General features: G+C 40.9%; 1 protein-coding gene and 1 long non-coding RNA gene across 3 annotated transcripts in view; one reads left to right on the top strand and one right to left on the bottom strand.

The window, feature by feature from the left end:
- The first annotated feature begins 648 nt into the window (after window positions 1–648).
- gata2b (GATA binding protein 2b) lies at window positions 649–8,607 on the top strand. Its single transcript, XM_088308588.1, has 6 exons — window positions 649–813; window positions 895–1,340; window positions 1,532–2,110; window positions 3,249–3,394; window positions 5,857–5,982; window positions 7,736–8,607. The coding sequence occupies exons 2-6, from the start codon at window positions 1,118–1,120 to the stop codon at window positions 8,012–8,014; spliced, it is 1,353 nt and encodes a 450-aa protein (XP_088164714.1). The 5' UTR covers window positions 649–813; window positions 895–1,117; the 3' UTR covers window positions 8,015–8,607.
- LOC148327362 (uncharacterized) overlaps window positions 894–27,481 on the bottom strand; it is a 28,619-nt gene continuing 2,031 nt past the window's right edge. Inside the window, exons 2-7 of one of the 2 annotated variants that reach the window (XR_015845779.1) lie at window positions 21,850–21,927; window positions 21,158–21,291; window positions 14,870–14,983; window positions 5,653–5,720; window positions 3,526–3,732; window positions 894–2,135 (exon numbers count right to left, since the gene is read on the bottom strand). This is a non-coding gene — a long non-coding RNA (uncharacterized LOC148327362). Of the gene's footprint in view, window positions 3,733–5,652; window positions 5,721–14,869; window positions 14,984–21,157; window positions 21,292–21,849; window positions 21,928–27,481 lie in introns of both variants that reach the window. The other variant, XR_015845778.1, reaches the window with a different exon arrangement.

Raw genomic sequence — 27,481 nt, 5'->3', positions numbered from 1 at the left:
CTCCATCTCTGTTGCTTTCTTTCTAAGATTAAAAAAAAGAAAAAAAACATGCCCTGAATCAGTTTTTCCCCTTCCCTCTGATGCAATGACGTCAGCAAACGGCGTCAAGCAGGCGGCAGTGCGGACTTCCAGGGCTGCACGCGCTCCCTCTTCAATTATTGTCTGTCAATCACACGCGAGGAGGGGAAAAGGACCAACACACACTTACTACACTCATACACACACTCGCACACGCGCACACACGTAACACCACTTTGCGACGCGAAACAGAATGTGTCAGTTAGAGAAGCATTCTGAAACTTTTTTTTCTCTTTAAGTGAAACACGTATTTAGCTGCGTGTTTTTGAGTGATTTCCAGAATTCGAAAAGCAATAAACTGAACATAACAATAATATTAATCATATTAGGGACATGGGTCGTCTTTTTTATTCTGAAAAAAATGTATATGATCACAGAAAAATAACTTCCCCACCACTTTGAAATGCTGCCCACTAATAGTTTCATCAAGTCATACCAGCGCATACAATTGGAGATAATCTAAAATACCGTGAAGTGTTCTGTCCGGAAGCCCCGCCTTCTCTCTTGTGCCTTGGCTTCTCATTGGCCGAGAGGAAGCTTCTGCTGGTGACTCCGCCCACATCTTGACAATGGTGGCTGCTGGCTGTCAGGCAGGCAGACGCAGTTACGTGTTGCTTCAAGTCCCAGTGGACAGACGGAGTCTTGTCTTGACAACCTCTCGGGCGCGAGCAGCAGAAGCGCACACGGACACAGCACCTGAAGGTCGCAGGGGATAGAAGTCCAACATTTGTCCATGTGAGTACACTTCAAAGTCAAGTGCTGCTCATGCAGTTTCTTCTTATTTATTTAAAAATTATGTGCATCTGCTTACTGCAGGTTTGGACCCCAAGTGCAAGAGAAGAGTTGAGTTGATTTCGGATGACAGCAAACAAAATTAGTGCTTCACTGCAAATGGCCATTGTGAAGATCTCTTGAAGGAGAAAGGTGCAAAGGACACATTTTTACACGATCGTGTGTTCCCCCGCACTCCTGCCTACTTGGATATATCTATTAAAAAATAATACAATTAATAAGCAAACTCCAGCGAAGCAAGCAAAAGATGGATGTGGCGGCTGATCAGCCCCGCTGGGTGCACCCCCACGCCATGCTGAACGGCCAGCACCCGGACTCGCACCACCCCAGCCTGGGCCACAACTACATGGAGCCTTCGACCCAGCTGCTGCCCCCGGATGAGGTGGATGTCTTCTTTAACCACCTGGACTCCCAGGGAAACCCGTACTACCACAACCCTGCCAGAGCCAGAGTGTACAGCCAGGCACACGGTAGGTCGCAGATGCAAAATTGAATGTGTGACTTTGGAGACAGAAAAAAATGTTAAAGTCCTATCCTGTTGGCATGCATCGCACATTCATAGTTTAATGCGAAAATGTACCAAATAATAGTCAGAATAATAATAGTTTTCCATTCTTGTCAGTGGGCCTGTTGTCACCTCCGTTTATCCCCTTCCTTACAGCTCGATTGACGGGGACACAGGTGTGCCGGCCTCATCTCATCCACAGCCCGGGGATCTCATGGCTGGACGGCAGCAAAGCGGCTCTGTCGGCCCACCACCACAACGCGTGGGCCGTGAGCCCCTTCAGCAAGCCGAGCCTGCACCACCCTGGCTCGGCGTCCCCCGGAGGCCTGTCGGCGGTCTACCCGTGCAGCAGCACGTCGAACGCGGCCTCCGCAAGCTCGCTCACACCGCCGTCCCACTCCAGCCCGCACCTGTACACTTTCCCCCCGACGCCGCCGAAGGACGTCTCGCCGGACCCGGGTGCCGCCTCGCCGAGAATGGACGAGAAGGAATGTATTAAATACCACGTTTCGTTTTCGGAGGGGATGAAGATGGAGGGTTCGAGCCCGATGAGAAGCAGTCTTGCCCCCATGGGTGCTCAGAGCGCCTCCACCCACCACCCCTTAGCGGCGTATCCCACCTACTCGCTGCCATCGGCTCACGAGTACGGCGGCAGTCTGTTCCACCCCGGCAGCCTCCTCGGGGCTTCAGGCGGCTTCAGCAGCAAGAGCAAAGGCAAGACTCGGTCCTGCACCGGTGAGTTCCTTGGAAATAACGGGCACTGCGTTTGCATAAAAAAGACATCAATATTAATCTAGAATTAACTGCTTGGTACAAATGTGTCAATTAATATAAAAAATCACACTGAAGTGGACAATGCGACGTTGTTGCGTAATATTATTAACAGCTTTCAATTGTCATCATTTCAGTGCAGAAAAAAACGTAAATATGCCTACGGCATTATTGAGATTATAGAACATTTTCAATTATGAATGTTTGAAAAGCATATATTGTGGGCTAAACCGACTTTAAATAGTAACAAAATAAGCTGATTAAATTACATGGTTTAAAAAATAGAAAAAGCTTAATAAAACACACATTTGTTGACGTGCACTATAATTGCCAAAAGCTAAACAGGATTGTTGTGTTATTTTAGCACTATTATTTATCATTCCTAACAGTCCATAAAATCAATTTGCACCAGTCAAATAGAGCCTTATTTATTGTTACTGACTCTTGATTTTAAATGCTGCCAGTCTTTGGCAGTAAAATTAATGTGTTATTTCTGAAATTAGAAAATAACAATGACAGTCTTTCCTGAAAGAAAAAAAGAAAAGAAAAGAAAAGAAATGGTTATCAACGATGAGGCTGCACTCATAGCCGAATACAGTGACAATAATCCTCTTTTGTTAACCTTGACTCTGTAATTACTTCTGAGCTGGCTTCAGCTCAACTGCAACCAAGATCGGGTACACTCGACATCCCAAAACATAAAATATTTCGCTTGAATTGAGCCTATATTCCATAATACCATTATATAGTCTTCCTTGTGATTATTACAGAGCGTTTAACGTTTACTTGAATAAATTCAGAATGCCTTTTCTTTGTGAGTAATAAACTACAACATCGCAATGCATTCATCCTGTGATTTCTTCAATCATTTGTATTTATAATTTATGAATTATTTCCAAACATGACATTTCATTTGTGATTTATTAATTTGTCCCACTGATCCATTATCATGATAGATAATCTGTGATGTGTGACTGAAGGTGCAGTTTGAGATTTAGCTTCACGATAGGGGAAAAGTTGAACAAAAATCCCCTATACACGTGTTGTTACTTTGATCCACTTGAATCTCAAACAAATGTGTGCGTGTGTGTGTTTCCTTCAGAGGGCCGAGAGTGTGTGAACTGCGGCGCCACGTCCACGCCTTTGTGGAGACGGGACAGCACCGGACACTACCTGTGCAACGCCTGCGGGCTGTACCACAAGATGAACGGCCAGAACCGACCACTCATCAAGCCCAAACGCAGACTGGTGAGTCCCTGCTGTGTTTGTGTTGTGGGAGTCGCAAATACGAGTGTTGGGTTGAGAGGGGGAGTGAGAACACAATTCCAGGAAAGTTATATTTTCCCAAAGAGTTTCCAGGAATTGTGTCTGGAGTTCACCTTTTGCTCCTCCAGCTCAAGATGTCAGCTGAGCGGGACCTTGCTGCTTGTTTCTGCTATCATTATTACTGCTACTTCTGATACTGTTGCTGATAGCGCTCCTCAAAAACGACCAGGCAGGAGCCGCTTTTATTGACATCATGATTTCATCTTGCTGTGGTTTTATGAGAAGACTCGCGTCGAGGGTCCGTGGACGAGGGCACATAGCTTTGTTTGCAAAAGAAAGAAACATGTTCAAATAATGTCAAAAACAACAAAACATGGTTCAGAAATTCAATTAGTATGGAAGTTTAAAAGAAAACATCACAATACTGGGGCCAAGTATGTGATAGACCAGTGATTCCTAAAGTGTGGTATGAGTGCCACTGACGGTACGTGAAAATTCATGGAATTAAATGTTCAAAATGTGCATATTGGTCGGATGTGATTGACATGTTTTTTTGTTGTTGTTTGTTTTAATCCAGTCCAGTTCAGTTGTATTTAACTTTTAAAAATACATTTTAATCTAATCTTTTAGAACTGTGACTTTTCCATATTTTTTTTTCATTGAACTTGTGCAATACATTTGAATTTAATCTTTTATTTTTAGCACATTAAAAAAAAAGAACGCCTGTAAGTGCAGTTTTCAAGAGTTTGCCTCACATCTCTTGGGCCTACTATGCAATTTCTAGCATTTTATGTTGGTTGCATTTTTTTCGGTGCTGCTTGATTGCAATAAACTATAACGTGACGATGGGAAAAGCAGACACCTGTCTACATAGAATCATAACTATTTGAAAATCTATTGCATGGAAAAAAAATGACATCACTAATGAAGCGGGGTGACAATGATTAACCGATACAAAATTAGCCTGACACCAATTTATTTACCTGCACTGATCAAGATTGTGTGACTGCACACACGTCGACCTTATTTTTTTATCTTAAATATATTCCAGCTACTGCAAATGCATGTGTGAAAACAGCTTTGTGATTGATGCAAAATATATGACTTCAACACGTTTTATCAATAATAGCATATAGGGCCCATATATCAGGCCAGGTTTCCGTATGGCTCAGCAGTGACTCTTGTGTTCGGTGGCAGCAGCTTTTCAGTTGTTTCCTATCCGGATATCTGACCGGTCCAGATAAAGCGGCGGGCCCAGCGTCTGTTTCCTCCCTCGACCTCCTAAATAGAGTCAGACCTCATTTTTCGAGTGGTCAAGCACTCTAGTGTTATCCGTGGCGCAAAAAAAAAAAAGCACCGTTTAAAACGAATCAAGAAGATTAGGAAAGTTGCGCAACACAATGTGCGTTGTTGTGCCGTTTTTGCAAAATGTTTGCTTCCTTTATACATGGAGCACAGCGAAGTGAACATGCTTATTTAGAATTATTGTTAATAGTTTAGTAAATAAAACAAAGAGAGGAGAGGAAGTCGATGCATGTGAGTAAGTACAGTATTAAAAGGGAAAGTGGTGGCTTGTAAAAAAAAAAACAAAAAAAAAACCCACACAACTTGTATTGTTTTGGGGCTAAAACAGTCAACTGTCAAGTTAAGTTGGAACAACTTTAAAATATAAATGATTGTCATTTATGGCGACAATGTTAGTTAGCACAACGAAGTAAGCAAGTTGCTGAGTTGGTTTTACTTATATCTTTAAGTTGGCGGACAATAGAAGGAACAATTAGTTCTGTCTACTCTTAATTCTTTGTTGAAAATGCAAAAAAGACCATTTTCACATTCGCAAAACTTGACAACTTGTTGTTGACTTGCCTAACTTAAAATTTGATCAAAGTTTGTTTCCTTGAAATTTTGAATTCACCCAAATTTATTCATTACATTTTTTTAAACAATGTTAGCCTTAACAAAACAAACTACATTTAATTAGGAGTGTTTTTGTTAATTTATGAAAAATATATTGGTAAATAATTACTTAAGAATCTCAGTTTTGTTTGAAAATGTCTGTCAACACTGCGGGAATAAGATCTTGACCCAAGTCACCATGACCACAGCCAAGACAAAAAAAATCCTAATTTGGATCAATTGAAAACCACTTTCTCCGTATTCTTAAATGTTGTCATTGGAATTCATCGTGATTTCTTGCAAAATAAGAAGCATTTACACCACACCATGATCTCGATTCATACCAAAATGCAGTGGCGATCTTGCTTGGCTCTTGCCTCACCTTCACAAGTTTCAGCGATGCAGTTTAATCCTGCAAACAAACATACAAATGAGGGATAAAATAGTAACAGTGATGTGATACATGTGAGCCGTATATGAAAAGATCCAATGGATCTAATTGCTTCTGCGTGAGCATTAACAGCAATCTAACTGGTGTGTCTTTGCAGTCGGCAGCCAGACGAGCGGGCACCTGTTGCGCTAACTGTCAGACGACCACCACAACGCTCTGGCGGCGCAACGCTAATGGAGATCCAGTGTGCAACGCCTGCGGCCTCTATTACAAGCTGCATAATGTAAGTCTCGGAGTGCTGATCGGCAGGTTGGGCCCGCACAAAGCCGACAGGGTCCAGTAGTCGGCAAGTGAGCGGGGCAGGTTTCACTGATTGTCGAGGCAAAAGAGGCAGCGAGGGGAGAGTGAGAGTTGTTTGACCCGCACACACATTGCTTGGACTTGAGGCTGCTCGGTCCTTTTGTGCTTTATTGTTTCCATGGTTATTCCCCCGAGAGTCACAATGGTACGACTGCTATTGAGTGAAACCACAAGGCCAGGCTCTGTATGAATAGCATTAAGACGGGCGACGTCTAAATTCACAACAGCCACTTGGGGTGCATATTGTCAAGGGATGAGCAAAAGTGGTGTTTGTTAAAAAGTAACATAGAGTGATGCAGTCAAACACGATTTAAGTCGTCAATCACGTGGAAAACCCCCCCCCCCCAAAAAAACAGTACGCCTCACCGGTCAGCGACCCCCACAAATGAACAAACTTGCTGCAACATGAAAACTATGCTATCAGGAAACGTTTTGCGGCGCCACATATAAAACCGTACTTTATTATTTTTGATTGTTCAGTCAGATTTCCCTGGACGCTGTGGCTACATTATGAAACAAAAGGAGGAAACAGACATCTGGTAGTCAGTATGGTAGTTTAATACTGCAAACATACATACAAATTAATTAATTAATTGATGAAATTAAGGATGCAATTAAGGATTATTATTAATAATTAATCTGTTGGTTATTTTGAAGATTAATCAGATAGAAAAAAGAGTTTTTATATCCATGCCTTTATTCAAAACGGGACATAGTTTCAAATTGGTGCAGAAAATGCACAAACATAATTTAATCAAGTTTAGTGAATGGTTTGGTCCATAACATGTCGGATAATTCACCCAAAATGTTTTGAATTTATTTCTGAAGTAAAAGCAAATTTTTTAATTTGACTCAACTTCAAGACAGCCATTTTACTTTCATGAATGACATCAGAAATCTGAGAATATTTACTGTTGAGAGGCTGAAATTCCAAGGATTTGAGCAACTTTTAATTGAATAAAGCTATCGAAACATTGAATAAATGATCAAAAACAATTATCCATTGATTTGATAGTCGAAAAATTGTCGATTAATCGTTGCACCTCTAAATGAAAATGCCATGGTAGAGGTAACAAGGCCAGGATCAATCTGAATGGCTCGGCAGCAGCAAACAATTTTTGTTGTAAAAGCAATTGTGCATTTTGATGACAGAGACGCTCCCAAATTGGCTTTTTAGCCACAGGTACATACATATGAAATGATAAATATGGTGAAGCATTAACGTAAAGCACATTATACTGTATTGGTAGGGCTTGTTGGCGGCAAGATAGATAACGTAATAAGCACAAAACATTTTTGATTGGCTGTAACATCTGCCACTCACATTACAAAAAAAGATTGTGTGGCTCAGGGATTAGCGTGGCTGTGACAGAGAAGCTAGTTTCATTAATATAATATGTTGAGGCTACACACTTTTATTAAACTGAATTATTATTTGCTTTGGTACTCCTGCTTTGGTTAGCAACAGTACAAATGGGCTTGACTGTTAACTATTTGATATTGGTGTGTGAAATATGTAACACATTCATCACTTAATTGGGGCACGTCTCCATTTAGTTTGTTTTTTTGTTTGTTTTAATCCTACATATAGAGAGTCTTGTTAACGGGGATCATTTATTGTATTTTCAACCTCACAACCGGAACTCCACCACAAAACCTCTCTTCGTCTCTCACAGGTGAATCGACCCCTGACCATGAAAAAAGAAGGAATACAGACACGAAACAGGAAAATGTCAAGCAAGTCCAAAAAGATTAAGCGGGGCAGCGACAATTACGAGGAGTTTACCAAGAGTCTTCATGACAAGAACTCTACCTTCAGCTCCCTGGCAGGACACATGTCCATGGGCCACTTGCCTCCTTTCAGCCATGCTGGACACATGCTACCCACTCCCACCCCCATACACCCATCCTTTGGCCACCCGCACCACTCCAACATGGTGACGGCCATGGGCTGAGGTGGGTCAAGCTGGACGACATTTGAGGGTCTTCTGATTGATTATGCAAACGGTATGTTGGACAAAATGAGGCCAATCTCTCGGTACCTAATGCTTAACGGAGGCAAACCGACATACTTCCTGTCAGCCCGATACAGACACACACACTCACACTCACACACACCCACACACCGTAATACAACTATGTGATCGCTCCTAACGTCAACGGATTGACAACATGACTGCAATGTGATTCAGTTTGTGCGCATATGTTTATAGTAACTGTGAATATTGTACAGAAGAAGGCAATGAATCAATTTCCTTCATTACATTAACTAAAAATATGCTGGAATTGTTTTTTTTTTTTTTTTTCTTGCCATCACAGAAAAAAAAGCAAGTAAACAAAAAAAGCTTTATGATTTATAATTTGACACTGTTAATTGTAATTATTGTTATTATAATTATTGCTATTCAGATAATTTATTTTCACTGCTTTGTTCCTTGATTATATTATGAATACTGTTATCCCGGCTATGACTATATTTTTTAGCTAAAGCGCTTTCTCCTGACTTGGTCATCATTTATACTCATGAAATAAAGATATCAACTTGGAACGTATCTGCTCCTTCTATCTGGCACTTAAGACTTCATGGACTTCACAGGGATGTCCCTGTTCTTCAGATGAAAATTTTGATATTTTGGGGAGCACATGTTTTTTTTTTCTACCAGAGATAAGAAGACTGTATCAAGCCAAAAAAACCAACAAGTCATTTATCTAAAGTATTATTGGATCCACAAATCATAAACCTACTCATAATCCAGCATCATCAGAAGACAGCACAAAAACCCAAAATGTCCGGTTAACGACCACATTGTACCCCACAGGACATCCTCCAACTGTTAATTACTAAAAACCCTTCAACAAAATAATCATATACTAATTATAAAAGCAAAAATAAACCGTTAGTCGAAACTTCAGCAAAACTGGATAAAATGTCATTTTTGACCCATGTTGACATTTCAACTAAGTCATGTTACAAGCACACAATTTGAACATGATCCGAATAAATCAAGTTTCTGTGCATTAAAAAATACAACAAACAAACAAAAAAAAATATGTTTGACATGATGGGTTAAATTCATTAACATTCATGCTTAGGTTTTTTTTTTTTTAATGAAATCCAGTTTTAAGATAACACCATCAGAAAACAGCATCACCTTTCTGCTTTCTTATTTATCTCTATTTGGTGAAAAATGAGTATTCAACTGGACCCAATCCTAAATCCTGATTAGAATTAAGTGCATCGTTCCTCTGATAATGCAGGATTGTGTAAGTGTTTTTTATGACAATACTTTAATTTTATTCCGGCAATAGTAAGAATGTCATAATAAAAAACTGAAAAAAAAGCAAAAAAATCTCTCTCTCCAAAAAAGAAAAGTCAACCCAAGTGCAGCAGCGCACAGTTGCCCTTCATGATTTCCCCGACCCTTGACCCTGGAAGCACTTATTCCATCTTTCTTCTGCGCCCTCCCACATTGCTCTTGGAATTATTCACTTTTAAAATGTCATGTCCTCCCCGAGAACACGACAAAGCAAAACAAGGAGGCACTTCCCATAAAGATTTAGAAAGAATGGAAAGATTAACTTTGGAACTGGGTGGCCATTGTAAATCAGCTCATCGTTCCAACTTACAACTTTGGACACACATCCTCCCTGTTCATTCCATTTGTTTTTTCGAGCTAACTCAATTATCAAACTCCAAGACAATGCCAGAAGTGAGTTTAGAGGAGTGAACTAGCTGAAGAAAAGTGATGAAACGATAACAGATGAAAGAGGGACGATTTTATTTATTTTTTTTTTAGTGAAGGCAATGCTACCTAGAGTTGGGCTGAGAGACTCTAGAGATCCTTTCTGAGGGTCAGGACGGAATGGACTGACATACCGTAAGTCCTGAATAGCAAGACAATCTCCAGGACAGACCAAAGCTCCAAAAAAAAACAAAAAACAGAACTGATGTTCTGCAAGCAAGCGCCACGAGGTTTTTTTTTTGGGGGGGGGGGGGGGGGTTATAAAATGACAGTTGTTTGCTTCACTGTGCTTTGTCCTGATCTTGGAACTGATGTTGTATTCTGTTGTACTTACTTTTCACCGTGTTTGATGACTTGCACAAGAGTGTGTGAGGATACTAATCTGTAAATAAAAGTGAAGCACCCATCTGAAAACATCTCGCCTGTTCATTGAGCAGTGGGACAGCAATATCCAGTTCAAAGTCTTTTGGTATTTTCTCAGTTCCCAGTGTGAAGTCGGTGTACTTTGCATTACATTCCTTTTTTTTTTGCCAACCATTTATTTTACAGAAGCTAAAAGTAGCCTTTGGGAAGTGGCCAAGAATGGGAAGTAACCGGCTGAGCAGTTGTGCGACTTTAAGATTTGCTAGAAGACCAATTTGTTAATTCGAGTTAGTTCACACATTGCTTTTATTTCCTCTGCTAACAAAAGCGATCCACCGTTTCATTCGAGAACAGTTTGAGAAGTAGCATCTGTTGGTGGCGAGACAGAAATCCAGACTCTAAAACAGCATACTTTCCTCAGAAAAAAAATAATGGGAATGAGGTCCATCTGACGCAAACAGACCTGAGCTCAGGACAGAGATGAAAAGCGACTCTTGTAAGAAAGCCGGTCTGCAAATAATCATCATCTCAGCCGGTGTGTTTTCCTGTTACTGTCCTTCTTTCTTTCAATCGTTATTGTGAGAGTTAGGCTGAAGGGTGTTTCACACACTGTACCGAGGTTGTTTAACAGAAAATAATGGGCCATGTGTTTGTCACTGAGACATGAGAAACTTTTAAACTGCTCAGAAATGCTAAAATAGAATTATTCACACTCAACCACTTGTTATCTTGGTGGATTTACCCCGGAAGAGGATGAGGGAGTGGTCAGAAACAATTACTATACTGAGATGACCAAATGACCCTTGATTTCTAGAATATCAGTATCGCTTCCCCTGGGTCATTATGGTCCAATCTCAACCGTGAAGTAACTGTGAAGCTTACTGCACAATCTGGGCCGGATTTCAGTGACATTTTGGTGCCATTGCTGGGATCTGAATACAGTAATACCAAAAGTAACCGCGCACAACAACAAAGGGCAACAGAATGAAACCTCGGCGAAAAGTCTCCCACAGGAAGAAAGAATCATCTGAACTTTAATCTTCACAGAGACCCAGTGACATGCTCTACGCTCACTCTCGTGCAACTGCTTTACACCTCCTCCAAAAAGTGCGCACTGTACATGAAAGTACAGTCACGGAAGAAGTTGGAACGCGACATTCCCACTGAAAAGTGGGACACTCGCCGACCACCTGAGCCACAACCACTGACAACTGCTTTTCTTCACCTGTCTGGGGCAGACAAATTCATCCCTCTTGTCTTGTCTATGAACAATCCCTTCTTTTCTCCTGCCGTTGGCGCTGTTGACAGGAGGAGGGTGGGTCGCTCAGAGAGGGAGGCAGGACACAGGGCTGCACTAGGCCAAAGTCCTGTTGTGTGTGTGTGTGTGTGTGTGTGTGTGTGTGGGACCCCTGGGACTGGGCGTCTTGGCCCACTATCTTATAACACAGTTGACAAAAAGCCCAAGGCTCAGCCCTCAGGAAATCTGAGCGGGGGGATATCTAGGTCGGTAAAGAGATGTCCCGTCACCGATCTTGGATTGTTGTTGTGTGATGGGCTCCATCAATGCATGTTTTTTTTAGATCGTGGAGCAGCAAAGTTCAGTTTTGCTTAGTAATTTATTCACATTCCATAGGAATCAATTGAAAGGCCATGAATCCGTTTTATCCCGCCCCCCCCCCAAAAAAGTAGCGCCTGGTACTGAAAATGAAGGTGAAGTAAAGCAAAGTAATAGAGATGACTAAATGGGACAGAAGAATCAAAGAAATTATTCTGTGTGTTAACCAGGGTTATTATAGGAATTTTTTATAGTTAGTTTTTAACTTCGTTTTGAGTTTTATTTTTAAAATTCAGTGAGTTTCAATTTTTTTTTTTACAATTTTAGTTTAGTTTTAGTATTAGGTTTTTGTTTTAGAAAAGTGTTTTACACGTGTTTAAAATAATAAAAAAAAAAAAAAAGACCATGGTAAGTATTGTGCAGTGGAAATTCTATAAAAAAGTGATATTATTTCTATAAAACATTGGAGGTGTCGAGGACTAAGTAAAATAACCATGGTGTTAACCCACCAAAGGACGAACTCTCGGCTGTTAGAAAACTACTTTTGAACCCCATTTCTAAAAATCTCCGCACCTTCAAATCAGAAAAGACTTTATAATTTAATTATTTCGATTTTTGTCTTTCATGCTATAAGCACAGCTTTCTGTTACAGCTTCAATTGTGGTTAAAGTGCCGTAGAAATAAAATTGATTTGAGCTAAGCAATAAAAACAGCACTCACTTCATTTTGCAGTCTTTGAGGAGGTCTGTGCTCTCGTGATTAGTTTTAATAAGTGAACGGGTTGGCTGAAAATGCAAATATATATTGCGACACTCAACGGGTAAAAGCGGAGTACTGTATGGCGAACACGCACATTGAACACGCGCTCATTTGCATATAAATCCAAGACTTTTGATGGCAAGTATCGAGCTGAGGCAACCTCCGTTTCACGTTGAGCTGACTGCCTTTGTGACAACTGCATGACTAAACATCTTCCACCATCAAGCTTCTTTTCATTTCCGCTCCCTTTTATTGCTTTTATTTATATACAGTATATAATTTGCAAAGCGTGTGTCACTGTAGCCCCTCCGTATCTCTGACATAGCTCAATGTATTTTCTACATCTGGCTTTTTTTGAAGGCAGAATTTCGCCGACTCCTAATCGCCGTTTTATGACATTTGATCATAAAGAGAGCACGAGGCATCTCATATCGCTCCACGCGAGAAACAACGTTGTGTGAAGATGAGACAACAACTTTCACACACGCAGGTGGGGCGAGGGGCCGAGCGATGGAAACGGGGCCAAAGGAAACTGGAGACATCGACGTGAGCGCTGAGAGAAGAAAGAGTGGCGATAAAAGAAAAGACAGACACGGAGCCCTCTCACCTGTAGCCTCCACTGCTGCTGTAAATAACCCACTGTAAGCCCCTCCCCCTTCACCTGTCCACGCCAGATTCTTCACATCTTTCATTTCAGTGCCATTGTTGCTCTGAGCAACAACACCCTGTTGTTTTGTGCTCTTTACGGCGGTGATATAAGAAGGATGTTTTGTCACCTGCAGCAGAGACTCTTTCGGTTCGGGCACAAATCACTGCAGGAATTCACAGCTGCTCCAAGTCAAGGAGCCTCAACACAATGTCAGTTTTTTAAACATGTTAAACTCATTAAACTGCTCAATTACAGCATACACATATACCAGCACAGAAATATATACACACTGAAACACATGAAACTCAATTCACATGATTATTGATGATTTTTTTCCCATTTATTTCAATATATTATTTTAATATATGAAAATAATATATATATATATATATTTAATAAATATAACATATATTTTTATGTGCCCTTTTTGAAAGTTGAACAAACTATTTTCATTGCCTTCTGATTTCAAAACAAGTCATCCATTGCTGTGTGAAATAATATGCTCAGGTGATAATATATTTATATGATTTTGCAGTTATAACAGCCCTCGGTGAAATATCATGACTACAATGTGGCCCGTGACACAAACTGCGTTTGATAACCCCTGGCTAAAACAGTCAACAACTCTAAATTCTCCTTCACTGACGCCCACATCACTCACCAGGCCTGGGCCGGCCTTTTTAAAGCCAATTGAACCAAAGTTTAGAGTAACTATGGAGGCGGATTTTTCACAAAATGTTTGGTCAAAATCCAAATTGTATGACCTCAGGAGTGTTTGTACAGTTGTTTAGATTTTGCATGATTTTCATGTGCAAATCATTTTAAGTCACCACCAGCCACAGGAAATACAAAGAATGTAAAGCAATATGAAAACCTCTCTACCTATTTCTTCAACTAGCTGTATATGACAGATTCTCACACAGTCACTTGTAGTCAAGAGTGAAAGGATATCCGCCTAGCTCGTCTAAACTTGATCGTTTGTGCAGCACACATGATCAGACTGATCCTTTACACCATCACATTGTACGCTTTATTGTGATATAGAAAATACTTCCTTCCATGAACCATTGCCTTGAGCCACATTCCGAGACAATGCCGCTCCAAAGTGACGAAGGAGCAGCACAATCACTGTGGATTGAGTGACACCATTTGTGGTCCTGGAACCACGTCTTCATCTTTTATGTGACACTCCATCGAGGAATAACTACTGCACTCGAACCAGCTTTTGGCCTGTTTTACATTCAATTTCGTATATATATATATTTTTTTTAATTAAAATCATATACCACATTCCCTCAAACAGTGAAATGTGTCATTTATAATGAGTAGCAGGAATTTATTTCAAGTGGGGATTTTATTTGAGAGGTTATTTTATTTGTATGAACACCTGTTTATGAGTGCCGTTTTGTCAAAGAAGACACGTTACTTCAAAAAGCAATTTTAGTTTTTACCCAAACGATCTGATAATTGGCGTATGGCATTTATCTTACATGCAAAGGTCTGCATAAGAAATTTTATAGAAATCATTTTTAAATAAAGCATTTTGGAGTACTCAATGAATATAACATTTGCGTAGTAAATGAATAGAGTATTTTTTTTTTTACCACTCAGCTGTACATGGATCATCTGAAAAACAAAACCAATCGCGGCATCCGCAAGAATGCTGATGTGATCGGACACTGTGAGCTGGCACGCACACAAAGTGTACTTTAGATGATATCAGCGACAAAGACACACTTACCCAGCTGCTAAGATGCTCAATGTGTAAGAGTGGCCGGCGTTCCATAAAATTCTGTCACAGGAAGTCAGGTTGGAGTCAGTCCACGCAATCCAAGGATGCAGACATGCTGGAGGCCTGAATTGTGGGAGAGCGGGAAAGAGATGAGGAAGTCATCTGTCGCCTGCTTGACTTCATGTACTCGATTTAATTAAAGATTCTAAAACGAATATGGTCACAGCAGGTTTATGTCAAAACTGTTACAAAGCTAACTCAGTCATTCACTGCCAGCCCAGGTAAGATGAATATATTTTTTGCCGTCTACATCCGTCAATGGCAGCCAATGAGTTAAGGGGGCATTGTACTTATGAATAACATACTTAAAGCGACTTGGTCTTGCTCTTGACCACGCGAGACTTTTACCATTTCCACTCTAATGAAACAAACAAATAGGAGTGACATCTTTTGGTCAAACACCTCAGCAGGCTCCGGTGGTCTCCACCTTGTAGGCTGCAAGAAGGTGAGGATCAGCGTTGACTGTATTCACAGTAATAGAAACTCCATCCAAGGCCATGTCATCCTTCTCCTCACCCTGCTAAGCCTTTAATCACAAAGTAGCCAGCGTCATCGGACAGAAGCACAGTCCTTCTATGATGACATTAGTGAGGCCTGAGCTCAATTTCTACAAAAGGTCAAAGATTGCACAGCACTCCCAAGAAGGATCCCAGTTGACTTTGGGTGAGAGGCGGGGTACCACCTGAACTGGTTGCCAGGCAATTTCAGAACTCAAAGATCCATTTATACTCACGTTCACATCTATGGACAATTCTGAGCTTTTGATTAACCTAACATGAAGACCGGAGCTGATACTTGAATCCAGAACCTGCAGTGCTATGAGGCAGACATTTACCCACTTGTGCTCTGCATATTTTATTTGCTCATATTTCTTGCAGAATTTTGTGTAAATATGTTTGTATGTATGTATGTGTTGTTGAGATTAATATACCATTGTGAATAATGGTGGTGGTGATCGGGGTGGGGGGCATCAGGGGATCATGTGACAAGAGTCAGACTGAACTCGGCGCCTACACGCTTCTCAGGGGTCACGTCGGGGTCGTTATGTGGTTAATGTGCCCACTGCCTCACGCACCCACGCAAACACACAACCCATATACAGGGGATCAACCCACGATTATTTATTTTCACGTGACCACACATCCATACTTCGCACATAAGATCACAATTATTATACATCAACCGCACTCGTTGGATGCAATCAATTCTCATCGTTTTCTTGAGCCACATCCCTTCTTGCGCTCTCCTTGCTGGGTAACCTGAGAGCTCCACGGTCTGTCCTCGGCCATTAACGACATCAACAGAGTTTGGGCATCACGGCAAAGAGACATCAGGGACGTGATGAACCAATGGGACGGAAGCAAAATTATGAGAGCTATTATGAAGACATGAGAGGAGGAAGTCAAGGAGAGGTGCTAGCTCAGGTTTCACTGTTTTCATGCCCCATCCCCATTACAGTAATGTGCCAGGGCCACTTAACGGGGGCATAAAAGGCCCGTGATACGCACAATAAACGGCATTACACAATGAATTAGAGCATAAGAAGCAGACTGTTAAATGTACTGACCCAAACTACTCCCGGCGCCTCTGTACACACATTGCCCCGTGCGTCGACTAACTTCATTACCCATTCCTCTTAGAGAGCACAGCCAATTGAAACCTAATTACCACACCGGAGTCAAATGAAAAGCTTTTGCTCGCAATGACTGCAATCCATCTGGTGACAAATGAACGGCACCACTTCCACTGTGTTAGAGGCTCCGCTTTGCACGGGAACATCTTCATCGACGCTTCCTTTGAAACGCTTCAACGGCTGCTTTCAGACTATCGGCATAATATACCAATCACACCTTTGAGATTTACAATAGTGAAGGAATAAGCACCCATTATTTATTTCAATGTCACCTTTTAGCTTTAAGGTCACTGATTTTCCATTGATTAAAAATTAAAAATCAAAAATTTAAAATAAAAAATGTAAAATAAAAATAAATAAAAAATAAAAAATAGAAAATAGAAAATAGAAAATAGAAAATAGAAAATAAAAAATAAATATTAAAAAATAAAAAATATCAGGTGACCTTGATCTAAGTGTGTGTCTGTATAATCCTGTTAACTTTCTTTTTACTATATGGAAAGAGGTAATCAAAATAACAACGCAAGTGACGGCCAAATAGATTTGCACAGTTTTGTATACGCCTGTAAAACAAATGACTTTCATTTTGTTTCAAGGGCAAAAATAAGGTGGCCTTGATGTGAATGGGAGTTAAAGGTTATATTCGATTTGGTGGCCTTACAAAGTCAATAATAGAGTTTAGCCCCACTTATTATTTGCGCAGTCAGAATGCAGACACACAAACTATTGTTAGTCCCAGAAATGATTATGTCAAAAGAATCCAGGTCCATTATGGCAAACAGAGCCTCACTGTATGTGTTATTCCCATTTTCTCTTCCGCTGTAATTGCACTTAGTAATTAATAATGGCAGGTATCCGTTACATATCAGATGTTTGGGCCAGCGCTTAATCCAATGATGTCTTCCTTGAAGAGATAATGGAGGCCAGACAGCAAGGTTATCGTGATGGTGGGACACACGAGAGATTGTAAATCACATATTCTCCTTTTTTTTTTTTTTGTCCATGGGATTTTACCTTAACGTTGGAATTTCTTCCGAGAAATGGAGACCGTCAAATTATGCTGGGAACAAAAACGAATCTCTTTAGCCTATATTCAAGTGTGTGTCAAAGACGGTCAATGCAAAGCCGGTTTATGATCAGATTCCATCAGTTTCAGTCGATTGATTATCAATAACCCTCCACTGTGAAAAGCAACCAATGCTCATCCATGTTAAGCGAAGTCTCTTCCTTGCATTGGGAACCCTTTAAGAAATGGTTATCACATGGAGGGCAAAGTGCTCTTCATTTGAAAGTCTTTATCACCAGTGAGTCTTGGCCAAATAACATTTGGATTGACAATTGATCCGTGCTGCTCAGTCTGCAGGTACTAATAGCATTAATGTCCTGCTGGCTCCATCACTGTCTGTCTATGCTAATCCACTTAGAAACAATGAAACAGACCAAGAGGGACAGCACAGGACCTTTTTCCTAAACACATTTTTACAGCTATTTCATTACACTTTGTGCAAGGTGAGCCCACTTTAGAAAGGGAATTGGATTTTATTCTATTTAGCATTTCGTTTAGTAATTGCATATACGACATGAGAATGTAGCTGTCAACTCTCAGATAAATGAACAGGTGGGAGATTTTCAGAGGGATCTTCACTTTGCAGATTGTTGTTGGTGGTGGTTGGAATTGTGGAAACTACGTATGAATGACCACAACCCTGCAAACTACTACCAGAAAAATAAACCAAAAAGCATCCCAGGATCCTTCCTTTCCACGCAGTGAGTTTGTGAGATGACGGCTTTTCTTGGTGTTCACAAACAGCGACGGGTGGTGGCAGTTTCATGCAACGCCTTACTTAGTTTGTTATTTGAGTGCTTGCGCCACGCTTTGTCATGCCAACAAAGCTGCTGCTCAACGATGGGTTCATTTTACACCGGGCTGCTCGCTAGACTGAGTGCGCACATGGAAACGTATAGGAAAGCCATAAAGAGGGATTGGATCCATGTAGGTGAGAGACCAGATTAGTCATGTCACCGTCCTCTCGGATGTTCTTTACTATATGTTGTTAATGAGATCCAATAAAGGAGGACTGATTCAAAATCTAAATTAGAATTCTAATCCACTTTTATTTGCGAAGTGAACATTAGTCCAATTTTTGGGGCACACAAAAGCAGTAGGAGGGGCCTAGCCAGCGAAACATCTATGAGCTTCGGACTGAGGTCATGTTGTCCCTTGTGTGTATTCTATAGTCAAGTGATTTGAGCACAATTTGATTCCCAAAGCTATAAACAAATATGATTTGACTTGTGACACAAAGCAACCCAAATCTTGTTTTTGCTCAATTACACATTGTCCAGTAACAACTACGGTGGCCCTAAGCGTAAAATAAATCTCAACATGGACTAATGGATCCAAGAGGTCTACGAACGCATTATTAAGGGGCATAAAAACTAAGCTAAGTGATAAAGCACGGGTGAATTTTATTTAAATCGAGTTGTAGTTAAAAAATTATGATGCTCTGCTTCTTCCTCTATGGTACTTTCTTACAGATACTTTCTCATTGTCCACCCTAAATGTAGGCACGTATTGAACGTATGTCGCCACTATTGTCCACGCAGCAGCAAACAATCCTTCTTTTGCCACATGGAGAGTGTGTGAGGCAGGTCTTTGTGCTTGACTTTAGACATCCGTGTCAAAAGAGTACTACTTTATCCGAGCAACACAATACGGGTGACACTCAAAGATTTAGGCAGCAATTCACCGATTTACACAGCTTGGTTGATGCAGTATGAATAATAATTGATCTAATCACTTTGAATGAATGAAGTTTATTTGCGGAATTAAGCAACAAGTACAAAGCCCTTGAAGCCTGAACTTATATTTGCCTTTTAAACCAACAAATGGAAGAAGGAAGCCCCATTATATGGATTTTCAATATGTTTTAATGTGTAATATATTTGTTGGAATTATGTAAGAGGGAGAAAAGACACATAGAAGTGTCTACGTGTTGAGTTACTGTCGCTCTAACGAGAACGCTATCTATCACTGTGTGGACACCTGTCAGACACGTCTGCGTACGGGAAGCAAATCATGCAAAAGCTTCATTAACATAAGATCACATCCATCACTTATCAGCTTTTTTTCGTTTGGAAACATCAGATAACAGAGTATTTTATTATCACGGTATATTGGTAACTGTTTCTTGTTTTGCATAAACTAAATTTAGCTTCAGATTATTCAAACGTTTTATCAAGAAGTTTTTTTTGTATTTTTAACATGACATGTACTTTTGACAGATTATGAATAACTAAGAGAATCCATCCATTATATAATCTGCTTGTCCTCACGAGGGTCGTGGGCGAGCTGGAGAGTTTTGATCAGAAAATAAATACTTCCCTATTCAATTAAGAATGATGACACTAGAAAATTATTGACGTGTTCCAATTCAATTATCAATACCACTTATGGATCTGACTCCTAATTGATTCGCTTATGGAGTCTTATTGAGGGAATTCAATAATATGAATGGGTTTGTTTAATTTAACATCTTTAATATCTTCAATTTTTTTACAGAAGAGACAGCAAATCTACTCATAAATTACAAGTACAAATTCACAAGCAATATGTGTAATTTCCCAATATATGGCCCAATGTGACACTTCGGCTACTCACATTCGGAAATATTGACAGTGGCCCTTTTGCTTTCAACCAATTCACACACGCTTGAGGCACATCCAAGAGATGTGAGCGTCTGAGCAAACTCGCCAGCGGTGAGCTCCCACCAATGGCCAGGTCACAGCACTGCCCCAATATATATATATATATATATATATATGTATGTATTTTTATTTTTTTTTTATTTCTCTGCATGCTGAATTTTGTGTTGGTGTGTTCAGGTCAGTGAGTTTCTTTGCTGAAATATGTTTTGTTATGTAAAAAAGGGCGTAGGCTTGAAAAAATGTAGCTTCAGATGTCGTAGATATCACATGGCTCTGCTTCCTTATAAGGAGGAATGTCGTGTTGAAGTTACAAAATATGATTCATTCCCATATAAAATGCTGCCAATGCGTTTGATTGACCTTGCTTTCCTATAAAATATTCTGAACATCAAAATTTAATCTTAATGCAGTTTATCATTTCGGCCTTGGTGGAGTGTCATTCTGGATTTACAATTGTTCATAATAAATAATGAATCATTATGATTGTTTAACATTTACACAAACTCTTATCTATGAGCCTTTTACTACAAAAGAAGGAAGACCTGTGATTCATTCAAAGGAAAAGTTACCGCAGCATGGCTTCACTTCCACTGGGATGAGTTGATCTTAGTTTTTAACAATGTGGGTTAAACCACACACAATCTGGAACAAATCCTCTGTGCAAAGAAATACACGCACTCCAACACACCCCCTCCCACGCACGCACACACACGCACTTAACACTTGGCCTCTAGCTGGGCGAGCGCTACCACACACTGAGAGTCACATGAAACCCGAGAAGGATATAAAGAGGAGACGGAGAGAGAAGTGCTGTGACATTCAATCATGTTCGGGATTATCTGCCAAAGATCATGCTTGTCTTTCTATTTTCCTCCCATATCTGACGGCCACATTACCTTTTTCTACATCATAAATGATTAGCACTGGTATTGAAGCTTCCGCGGCTTGTCCTGTCCTCTCATTGGCTCTTTGTCCGGGGACGTCCCCCGCTATGCCACAGAGAAGTAACAAGTCTTCAATACAAATGAACCTACAGAGGAGGAGGGAGAAAGCAATTACAATCGGTTCCTTAATCCCCAGCAGTTTCAAAAAGTCCAAGATTTAGCTTGTCTTTGCTCACCTTGCATGTGCGTGTGTGTGTGTGTGTGTGTGTGTGAGAGAGAGAGAGAGAGAAAGAGAGAGCGAGGGAAAGTGCTAATCAGGATATAGTGAACAGGGATCACGTCTACCTTTCAAAGATTGGGATAACACGTTTAATTAATCCAATCACACACGCTTGAATCTCCATTCAGAGAGAAGGGAATCGACGAAAAGCCCCGATTCTTTTCTTTTTTTCTTTTCTTTAAAAATTGGGGGAGGGGGAGGAACACGAAGAGAGGGATGAAGGGTGCCGAGCGGGTGTCGGGAGTAAAGTGATGTGATGGGAGAAGAAGAAGAAGTGGCGGAGGGCAGGTGTTGGCCCTGGATTATTCCCCACCTTCAAGCAGAGGCATTAGACATGGCGGTGGGCGAGGAAGGCTGATAGTTTTAACAGAATGGAGTCCAGATAAGGAGCAGAGAGGGCCCGGTGGAGGGAGAAGTTAATTACCTGAGCAGAGGGCATGCAGCGAGAGGTGATTGGAATGAGGGATGGGGAGATATCTCACACGGCTTCCCCTCTGCAGCCCTGGATGCATACAGAAACAGACATTTAATGGAGGCTTGTTGGCCCTCCCAACACCACAGAGCACCTTGGAATATTTAACAGCAATCAAAAAGACATGCACACTCCCACGGAGCTTCACAAGGCAGGTGTGAGGCACATAAATGCAAGGGATGTTCTTGAAACATTAGGTATACCTCCACATTCATCCATTTGCTATACATTCAACCCCAGCAAATTTGCGGTTGGGGAATTAGCTTAATAATTAAAAAAAAAAAAAAGTAACCCCTGTTATATACAGAAAAGCTCACCTACTTGCGATTTTTTTTTTTTTAATGTCGTCGATAACAAGCGAGAAAATGTGTTGTTGTTTTTTTTTTTGTATGCTTTAGGAGAACAGTTCGAAGGTAACAGGGCATAATAAGCAGCAATGTGGCGAGTGCTCATACAGTATGTGTTGTTGGATGTACCGGTGTCACAGGAGTGTTTGAACGTGTATGGGAATGTTTAGCCGGCTAATGAGAATTAAATTAAACCATAAGCAGTGTATTAACACCTTTGTCGTGACTTTGCTGTTGGCATGAAGAGAGCTAGCAAACTTGGATGAACCATCCCGGGTTAGCATAGCGCTAGCTAGCTGGTAAAACAGCTCGCGGTCGCAATTAAAGCTACCAAAAGGAGGGGAAAAAAAGCATCTCCACTTCTGTCGTCAGCAAGGGTACGTCGAGGGATGCTGGAGGTTAGCGTAAGTTATTTCAAACTAAAGAGGAAAACTTCTCTGTAGAAGATGCTTGTAAGAATTTAAAATACTATTTGTGTTTCAATATTATAGTTTGAGGTCATAGTTGAAAGTTTAAACTAATAACATAGGCGATTACACTGTTATTAGATGTACCTTATGTTGTGACCAGTGAGGATATATATTTTTTGGGGGGGGAGTATCGGCGAGGTCAAAAAGGAATGCAGGATGCGAAAAGGAAAGGAAACGAGAGGGGAAAGGCAAAGTAATGTTCCATTAATAGAGCAAACTTCAGAGCCAAATTACTGAGGCGCCGCCAAGATAGCGATCAGAGCGCGGCCATGCACCCTGAGTCTGTTAACGGAGCGCTCGCTACATTTACATCACCATCATTACAAGCCTTATCACTCTCATCATTCAAAGCAGCACATGAAGTGCATAGAAAAGCTGAAATGGAGCACATTAGTTCACATCGTGAGAGGTGAGATGCTGGTCAGGTCCAAAGCTGCTACGCACGACATCACAATAGATAAAAAAAAAAAAAAAAACGAAACAAAAAAGTACATATTCCAAGGCGCCACTCTTGTTCTTTCAAACGAAAAACTGGTAGGGCCGAGAAACTTCAGTGATTGGTCCCCGCAGACCGGCCCCGCGGCTCATTCGCTGGCTGGACTGTAATTTTGTTAAGGGCATGGGTTGCTTCCTGTGCTGGCTAAACATGTCTGTGCAAATGAGGTTTGGGATGCCTAAGGGGAGCGAGTTGAATGAAAGGGGTGGCGGTGGGGGGCTTCTGGTAATGGAGCCAGTTGAACAGGGGAAGGAGGGCGGACAGGGACGTGGAATGAGGAAGCTGGGCCGAGGTAATGGAGGTTCAATGAAGTGGAGATACTGCGGCATCAAAGTTGCTTTAGCTTTGATTAACGGGCCTGCTTTGAGTTTCGGCCCGAACATTTCCAGACGTCAAACAAAAGTGACCCCGGCGAGCTGAGGGCTGTGTTCTCGCTGACCTCGCGGGTCACAAGCAAGCCTAATGTCTCAAACGAAGCGAAACAAAAACAAACCGAGCACGGCCGTCGACATCTGAGAGTGCTTTGACTCAAAAGGAGAGATGTGCATCCTTAACCTTGTAAGTATTCAATTAAAAACATCACGAGTGGAAGCTTTATGACTTGACAGTAGACATGATAGAAATGACCTGTGGAAAAAAAAAAATCAGCCATCGTTGACAGGCCCGCACAGAGATCCTGATGTCAAAATGAAACCTAAAATATGTGCTGCTTTTATTTTGAAATTTGTGCTTTTATTTTATGTGCACACAAGTGAAGTAGCGAGCAAGAGCTACGACTTGTGTCTGCGATGTTGCCAACTTTGTGACATTTCTGCTAGATTTAATGACTTTTCCAACCCATTTGCCAACATTTTTCCTAAAAAAAGAGACTAAAAATAATGACAAAGGTCCTGATGGGGCCACGACGATTTGGCCTGAGAATACTGTCCTTAATTCGAGTTGGTGTACAAAATAATAAAAATTTTGGATGTGTAAAGATGAAATTTATATTTGTAAAGTTATAATAATTTATCATTTTATTGCATTTTTTAATTATAACAATATGTACCATATCGACACATGTAGGTAGCATTTTAAAGAAAATGTTCTAACTACGGCCCGGGGGCCACATGCGGCCCATTAAACGTTTTAATCCGGCCCGCCGAACTTTAAAATTAAATGAATAAACCTTGTTAATGTTTTATTTTCTAAATACTGAGGTCTTTCAAAGACATATATTTTCATGTAACACTTTTGTTCACTTTCATTTAAAATTAAATGTTTTTTTTTTCTCCGATGAGGTGAGGTTACCAAAACACTCCATCCGTCTGCAATCAAAAGGTTTGTCCACCCCTGTTTTAGGTGATACATTATGCAAAAGGGCGATTGCAATTCAAAGGTGATAAAAACGTAAATCTTGGTCAAACTCAATTTATAATGTAAGAAATAACATTTCTTATTTTGCTAAGGAAGACAGAGCATCCAAGTCCCAAATCCATCCAAATCATGTTTTGTCCAAAAAACGACAGTTCGTGGCCCCCAGGATCCAGGTATCCCCCAGGACCCTTCCGACTCCACCCTCTCCAGGCCACGCCCCCCTCCGCAGGCTCAAATGGCCCCTTGCAGGCTCCTAATCGGATTGGTCACAAGTTAACTCCATTACAGCGGAGCAGTGTGGCACTTGATGTGCTTGAGTTGTTGGCAGTAATTTGCTCTTATTAGCAGCTTTTACTGAGAATAAGTGCCGCCGTGTAAACAATCTTCCATGTAGCATTTTGGGGTGTGGTTGGATGCTGTGTTTGTTTGTGTAATCATGTCCATAAAAGGGTGTTTGTTTCGGTGGGGGATTCAATATGTTGAGTCAAATCTAATCAGGGGACGCAGGAGTCGTGCAGGGCAGCGGGTGTCAGAGGGTGGAAGTCTCGGATTACCCCAGAAGTGCTGCGGTAATCGGAGCGGGAGGCTGAAGTGTACAGTCATCACAATAATATAATTTGTAAGCAGCCGCAAAAAACAAATACATAATTCAGAAAACACCGACAAGGTTATAGTGTTATACCACGAGGCAAGGCAAGGGAAGGCAGTTTTATTTATAGAGCAGATTTTATACACAAGTCAACTTTATGTGCTTCACACAAGCAGAGACACAACGCCTACAAACATTTACCAACACAGCAGTTAACAACATTTAAAAGCAAAGCAGAAAAAACAAAAGTACTCTACAAGACAACATTTAAACACATAAAAAAAGCATTTAAAAGTAAAGATATAAAAGTGGTTTACTAAAATATCTAAAAAAGAAAAAAATATTTAAAAATGGTTCGACCCTAATTAATCAAAGGTTTGAGAAAAAAAAGCAACGTTTTTAACCTGGATTTAAAAGCATTTAAACTCTGGGCTGAATTCACTTCTGTTGGGCATCTTCTTCCATTTGTGTGCAGCATAACGGCTAAATGCAACTACACCATGTTTACTTTGAACTCTGGGTTCCACTAACTGACCGGAGTCTGCAGACTTCAGAGCCCTACTTGGTTCGTTTTCAATCGGCACTTCTCAAATGGACACAATACCCAAACCATTCAGTGATTTATAGACCAGTAGCAGAATTTTAAAATCAATTCTACAGTTAATTGGGAGCCAGTGTAGATAGAGCCTTTAAGACTGGAGTAATATGTTCATATTTTTTTTTCCTGGTCAGAATCCAAGTTGCAGAGTTCTGGATGAGCTGCAGCTGTTTGATTGTCTTCTGAGCGAGTCCAGTGAGAAGACCGTTATGATAATCAAGGCTACTGGAGATAAAGGAAGGCAGTATGGTTCAGTCTTTCTGATCAAAGGGAAGTTGTAGCAGTGTTTTAGGATGTGTTAACTATGCGAATTGTGTGACATAACAGCAACCAAAAAATTTTTTAACTCGCCGGAACGCTTTTAATAGACCACATCACTACGTGATAAAATATAGTATATATTTTTTTTTTTTTTTTGGAATGAAATCTATTTCATTTCAATTGCGTAGGACATTCATATTCATATTTCAAATGATGCCAAACCATTTGGGACAGCCTGTACTTTTAAAGGAAACAACTCCCGCCTCACCAGGACTAAAGAGTACTTTGGTGGAGTTTCTTTTCTGACTTTTTTTTTAAACTGATACTTTTGTCCAGTTTATTGCAAGTAGTAATAATTTGGCTTTAGCTTTTATCCAGGAACATAAAGTAGACAGGGGAGGCAGCTCCAGGTCTCTACAGGAAGCAATAAGCTCACCCACGATAACAATCTGAGTGAAGGGAAAAGGGAGGTGGGTGGATTGGGGTGAGGGGGGGGGGGGGGCTAAGGGGGGGTGGGGGGGGCTGACAGAAGAGCATTTCAGTCTTATCCCACTGCACTTCAGGCTGGTTATTTCTCCTGTTTAACCCCAAGAAATGCCTGTCAACTACTTGCTCGGCTGGAATTGGATGAAAAAAAGTGCCGGAGATGAGAAACATCCTGACAGTCCATCTGCAAGAGAGTGGGACAATCTGTGCGCATGAGGCGACAATGGCATCCCGGCCCGATCTATCAGCCAGGGGGAACAAAATTGCCACAAGGGAAAAATAAAAGGAAATGTCTGGACTCTTGTGCTCATGTTAAGTCAACCTCAGTTTGCTTGCTTCCCTCTCTCTGGTCGCACTGAAGAAAAGGAGAATGGTTTCCTGTCATTCAATCATGTCATACAAGGAAAACATACAGTTTCTAACACTTGGTACAATTTGCTCAGTTTGCCATGGGAAGAACAGATCAGCACATAACTTTTTTAGGCAACCTTCTGTCACAACAGTCGGCAAGGAAAAACCCCTTCCATTTGTCAACATTTTTAGAACGGGAAAATGTGCCATTCTTCTTCTTGTAAGAAGAAAAGACACAAAATGCTGGCTATCCTCCACGTCTTCATTGCATCCTTCGACGAAAAATTGTGTCACATTATTTACGATGTCATTCGATTGCGTCTATGACTGTTAGCATCCCAAAGGAAGAAGTTTGATTCATCCTGAAGTATGCGGATTTCCATTTTTTTTTTTTTTTTTTTTTTCCTTCTGTGCAGGACCAGTCCACCTGTTGCAGCCCACATTCCGGCACATTCCGAGGATCCCACAGACAAAGCATGGTGAGAGGACCAGGAACTGACCTTGGCTCTCGCTGTCAACAGCAGATCTTTTTGATAATGTCTACAAGGGGCCCATATGAACATGACACACAACACTTTTCTCCAAAGGCAATGTGTTTTAGAGTTGTATCGGTTAATTTAATATGAGCAA

Source organism: Idiotropiscis lumnitzeri, chromosome 11 (genome assembly GCF_059441095.1).
Source record: "Idiotropiscis lumnitzeri isolate Australia: NSW breed Sydney's pygmy pipehorse chromosome 11, RoL_Ilum_1.0, whole genome shotgun sequence".
Classification (NCBI taxonomy): domain Eukaryota; kingdom Metazoa; phylum Chordata; class Actinopteri; order Syngnathiformes; family Syngnathidae; genus Idiotropiscis; species Idiotropiscis lumnitzeri.
The sequence above is the reverse complement of the archived record's forward strand: the minus strand, read 5'-3'. Positions and strand labels throughout refer to the sequence as shown.

Bases quoted from the DNA above. Each gene is read 5' to 3' on its own strand.
- gata2b (XM_088308588.1), top strand. From the start codon at position 1,118: ATGGATGTGGCGGCTGATCAGCCCCGCTGGGTGCACCCCCACGCCATG. The intron at 1,341-1,531 runs GTAGGTCGCAGA...CCTTCCTTACAG, and splicing joins AGTGTACAGCCAGGCACACG to CTCGATTGACGGGGACACAG. The intron at 5,983-7,735 runs GTAAGTCTCGGA...CGTCTCTCACAG, and splicing joins TCTATTACAAGCTGCATAAT to GTGAATCGACCCCTGACCAT.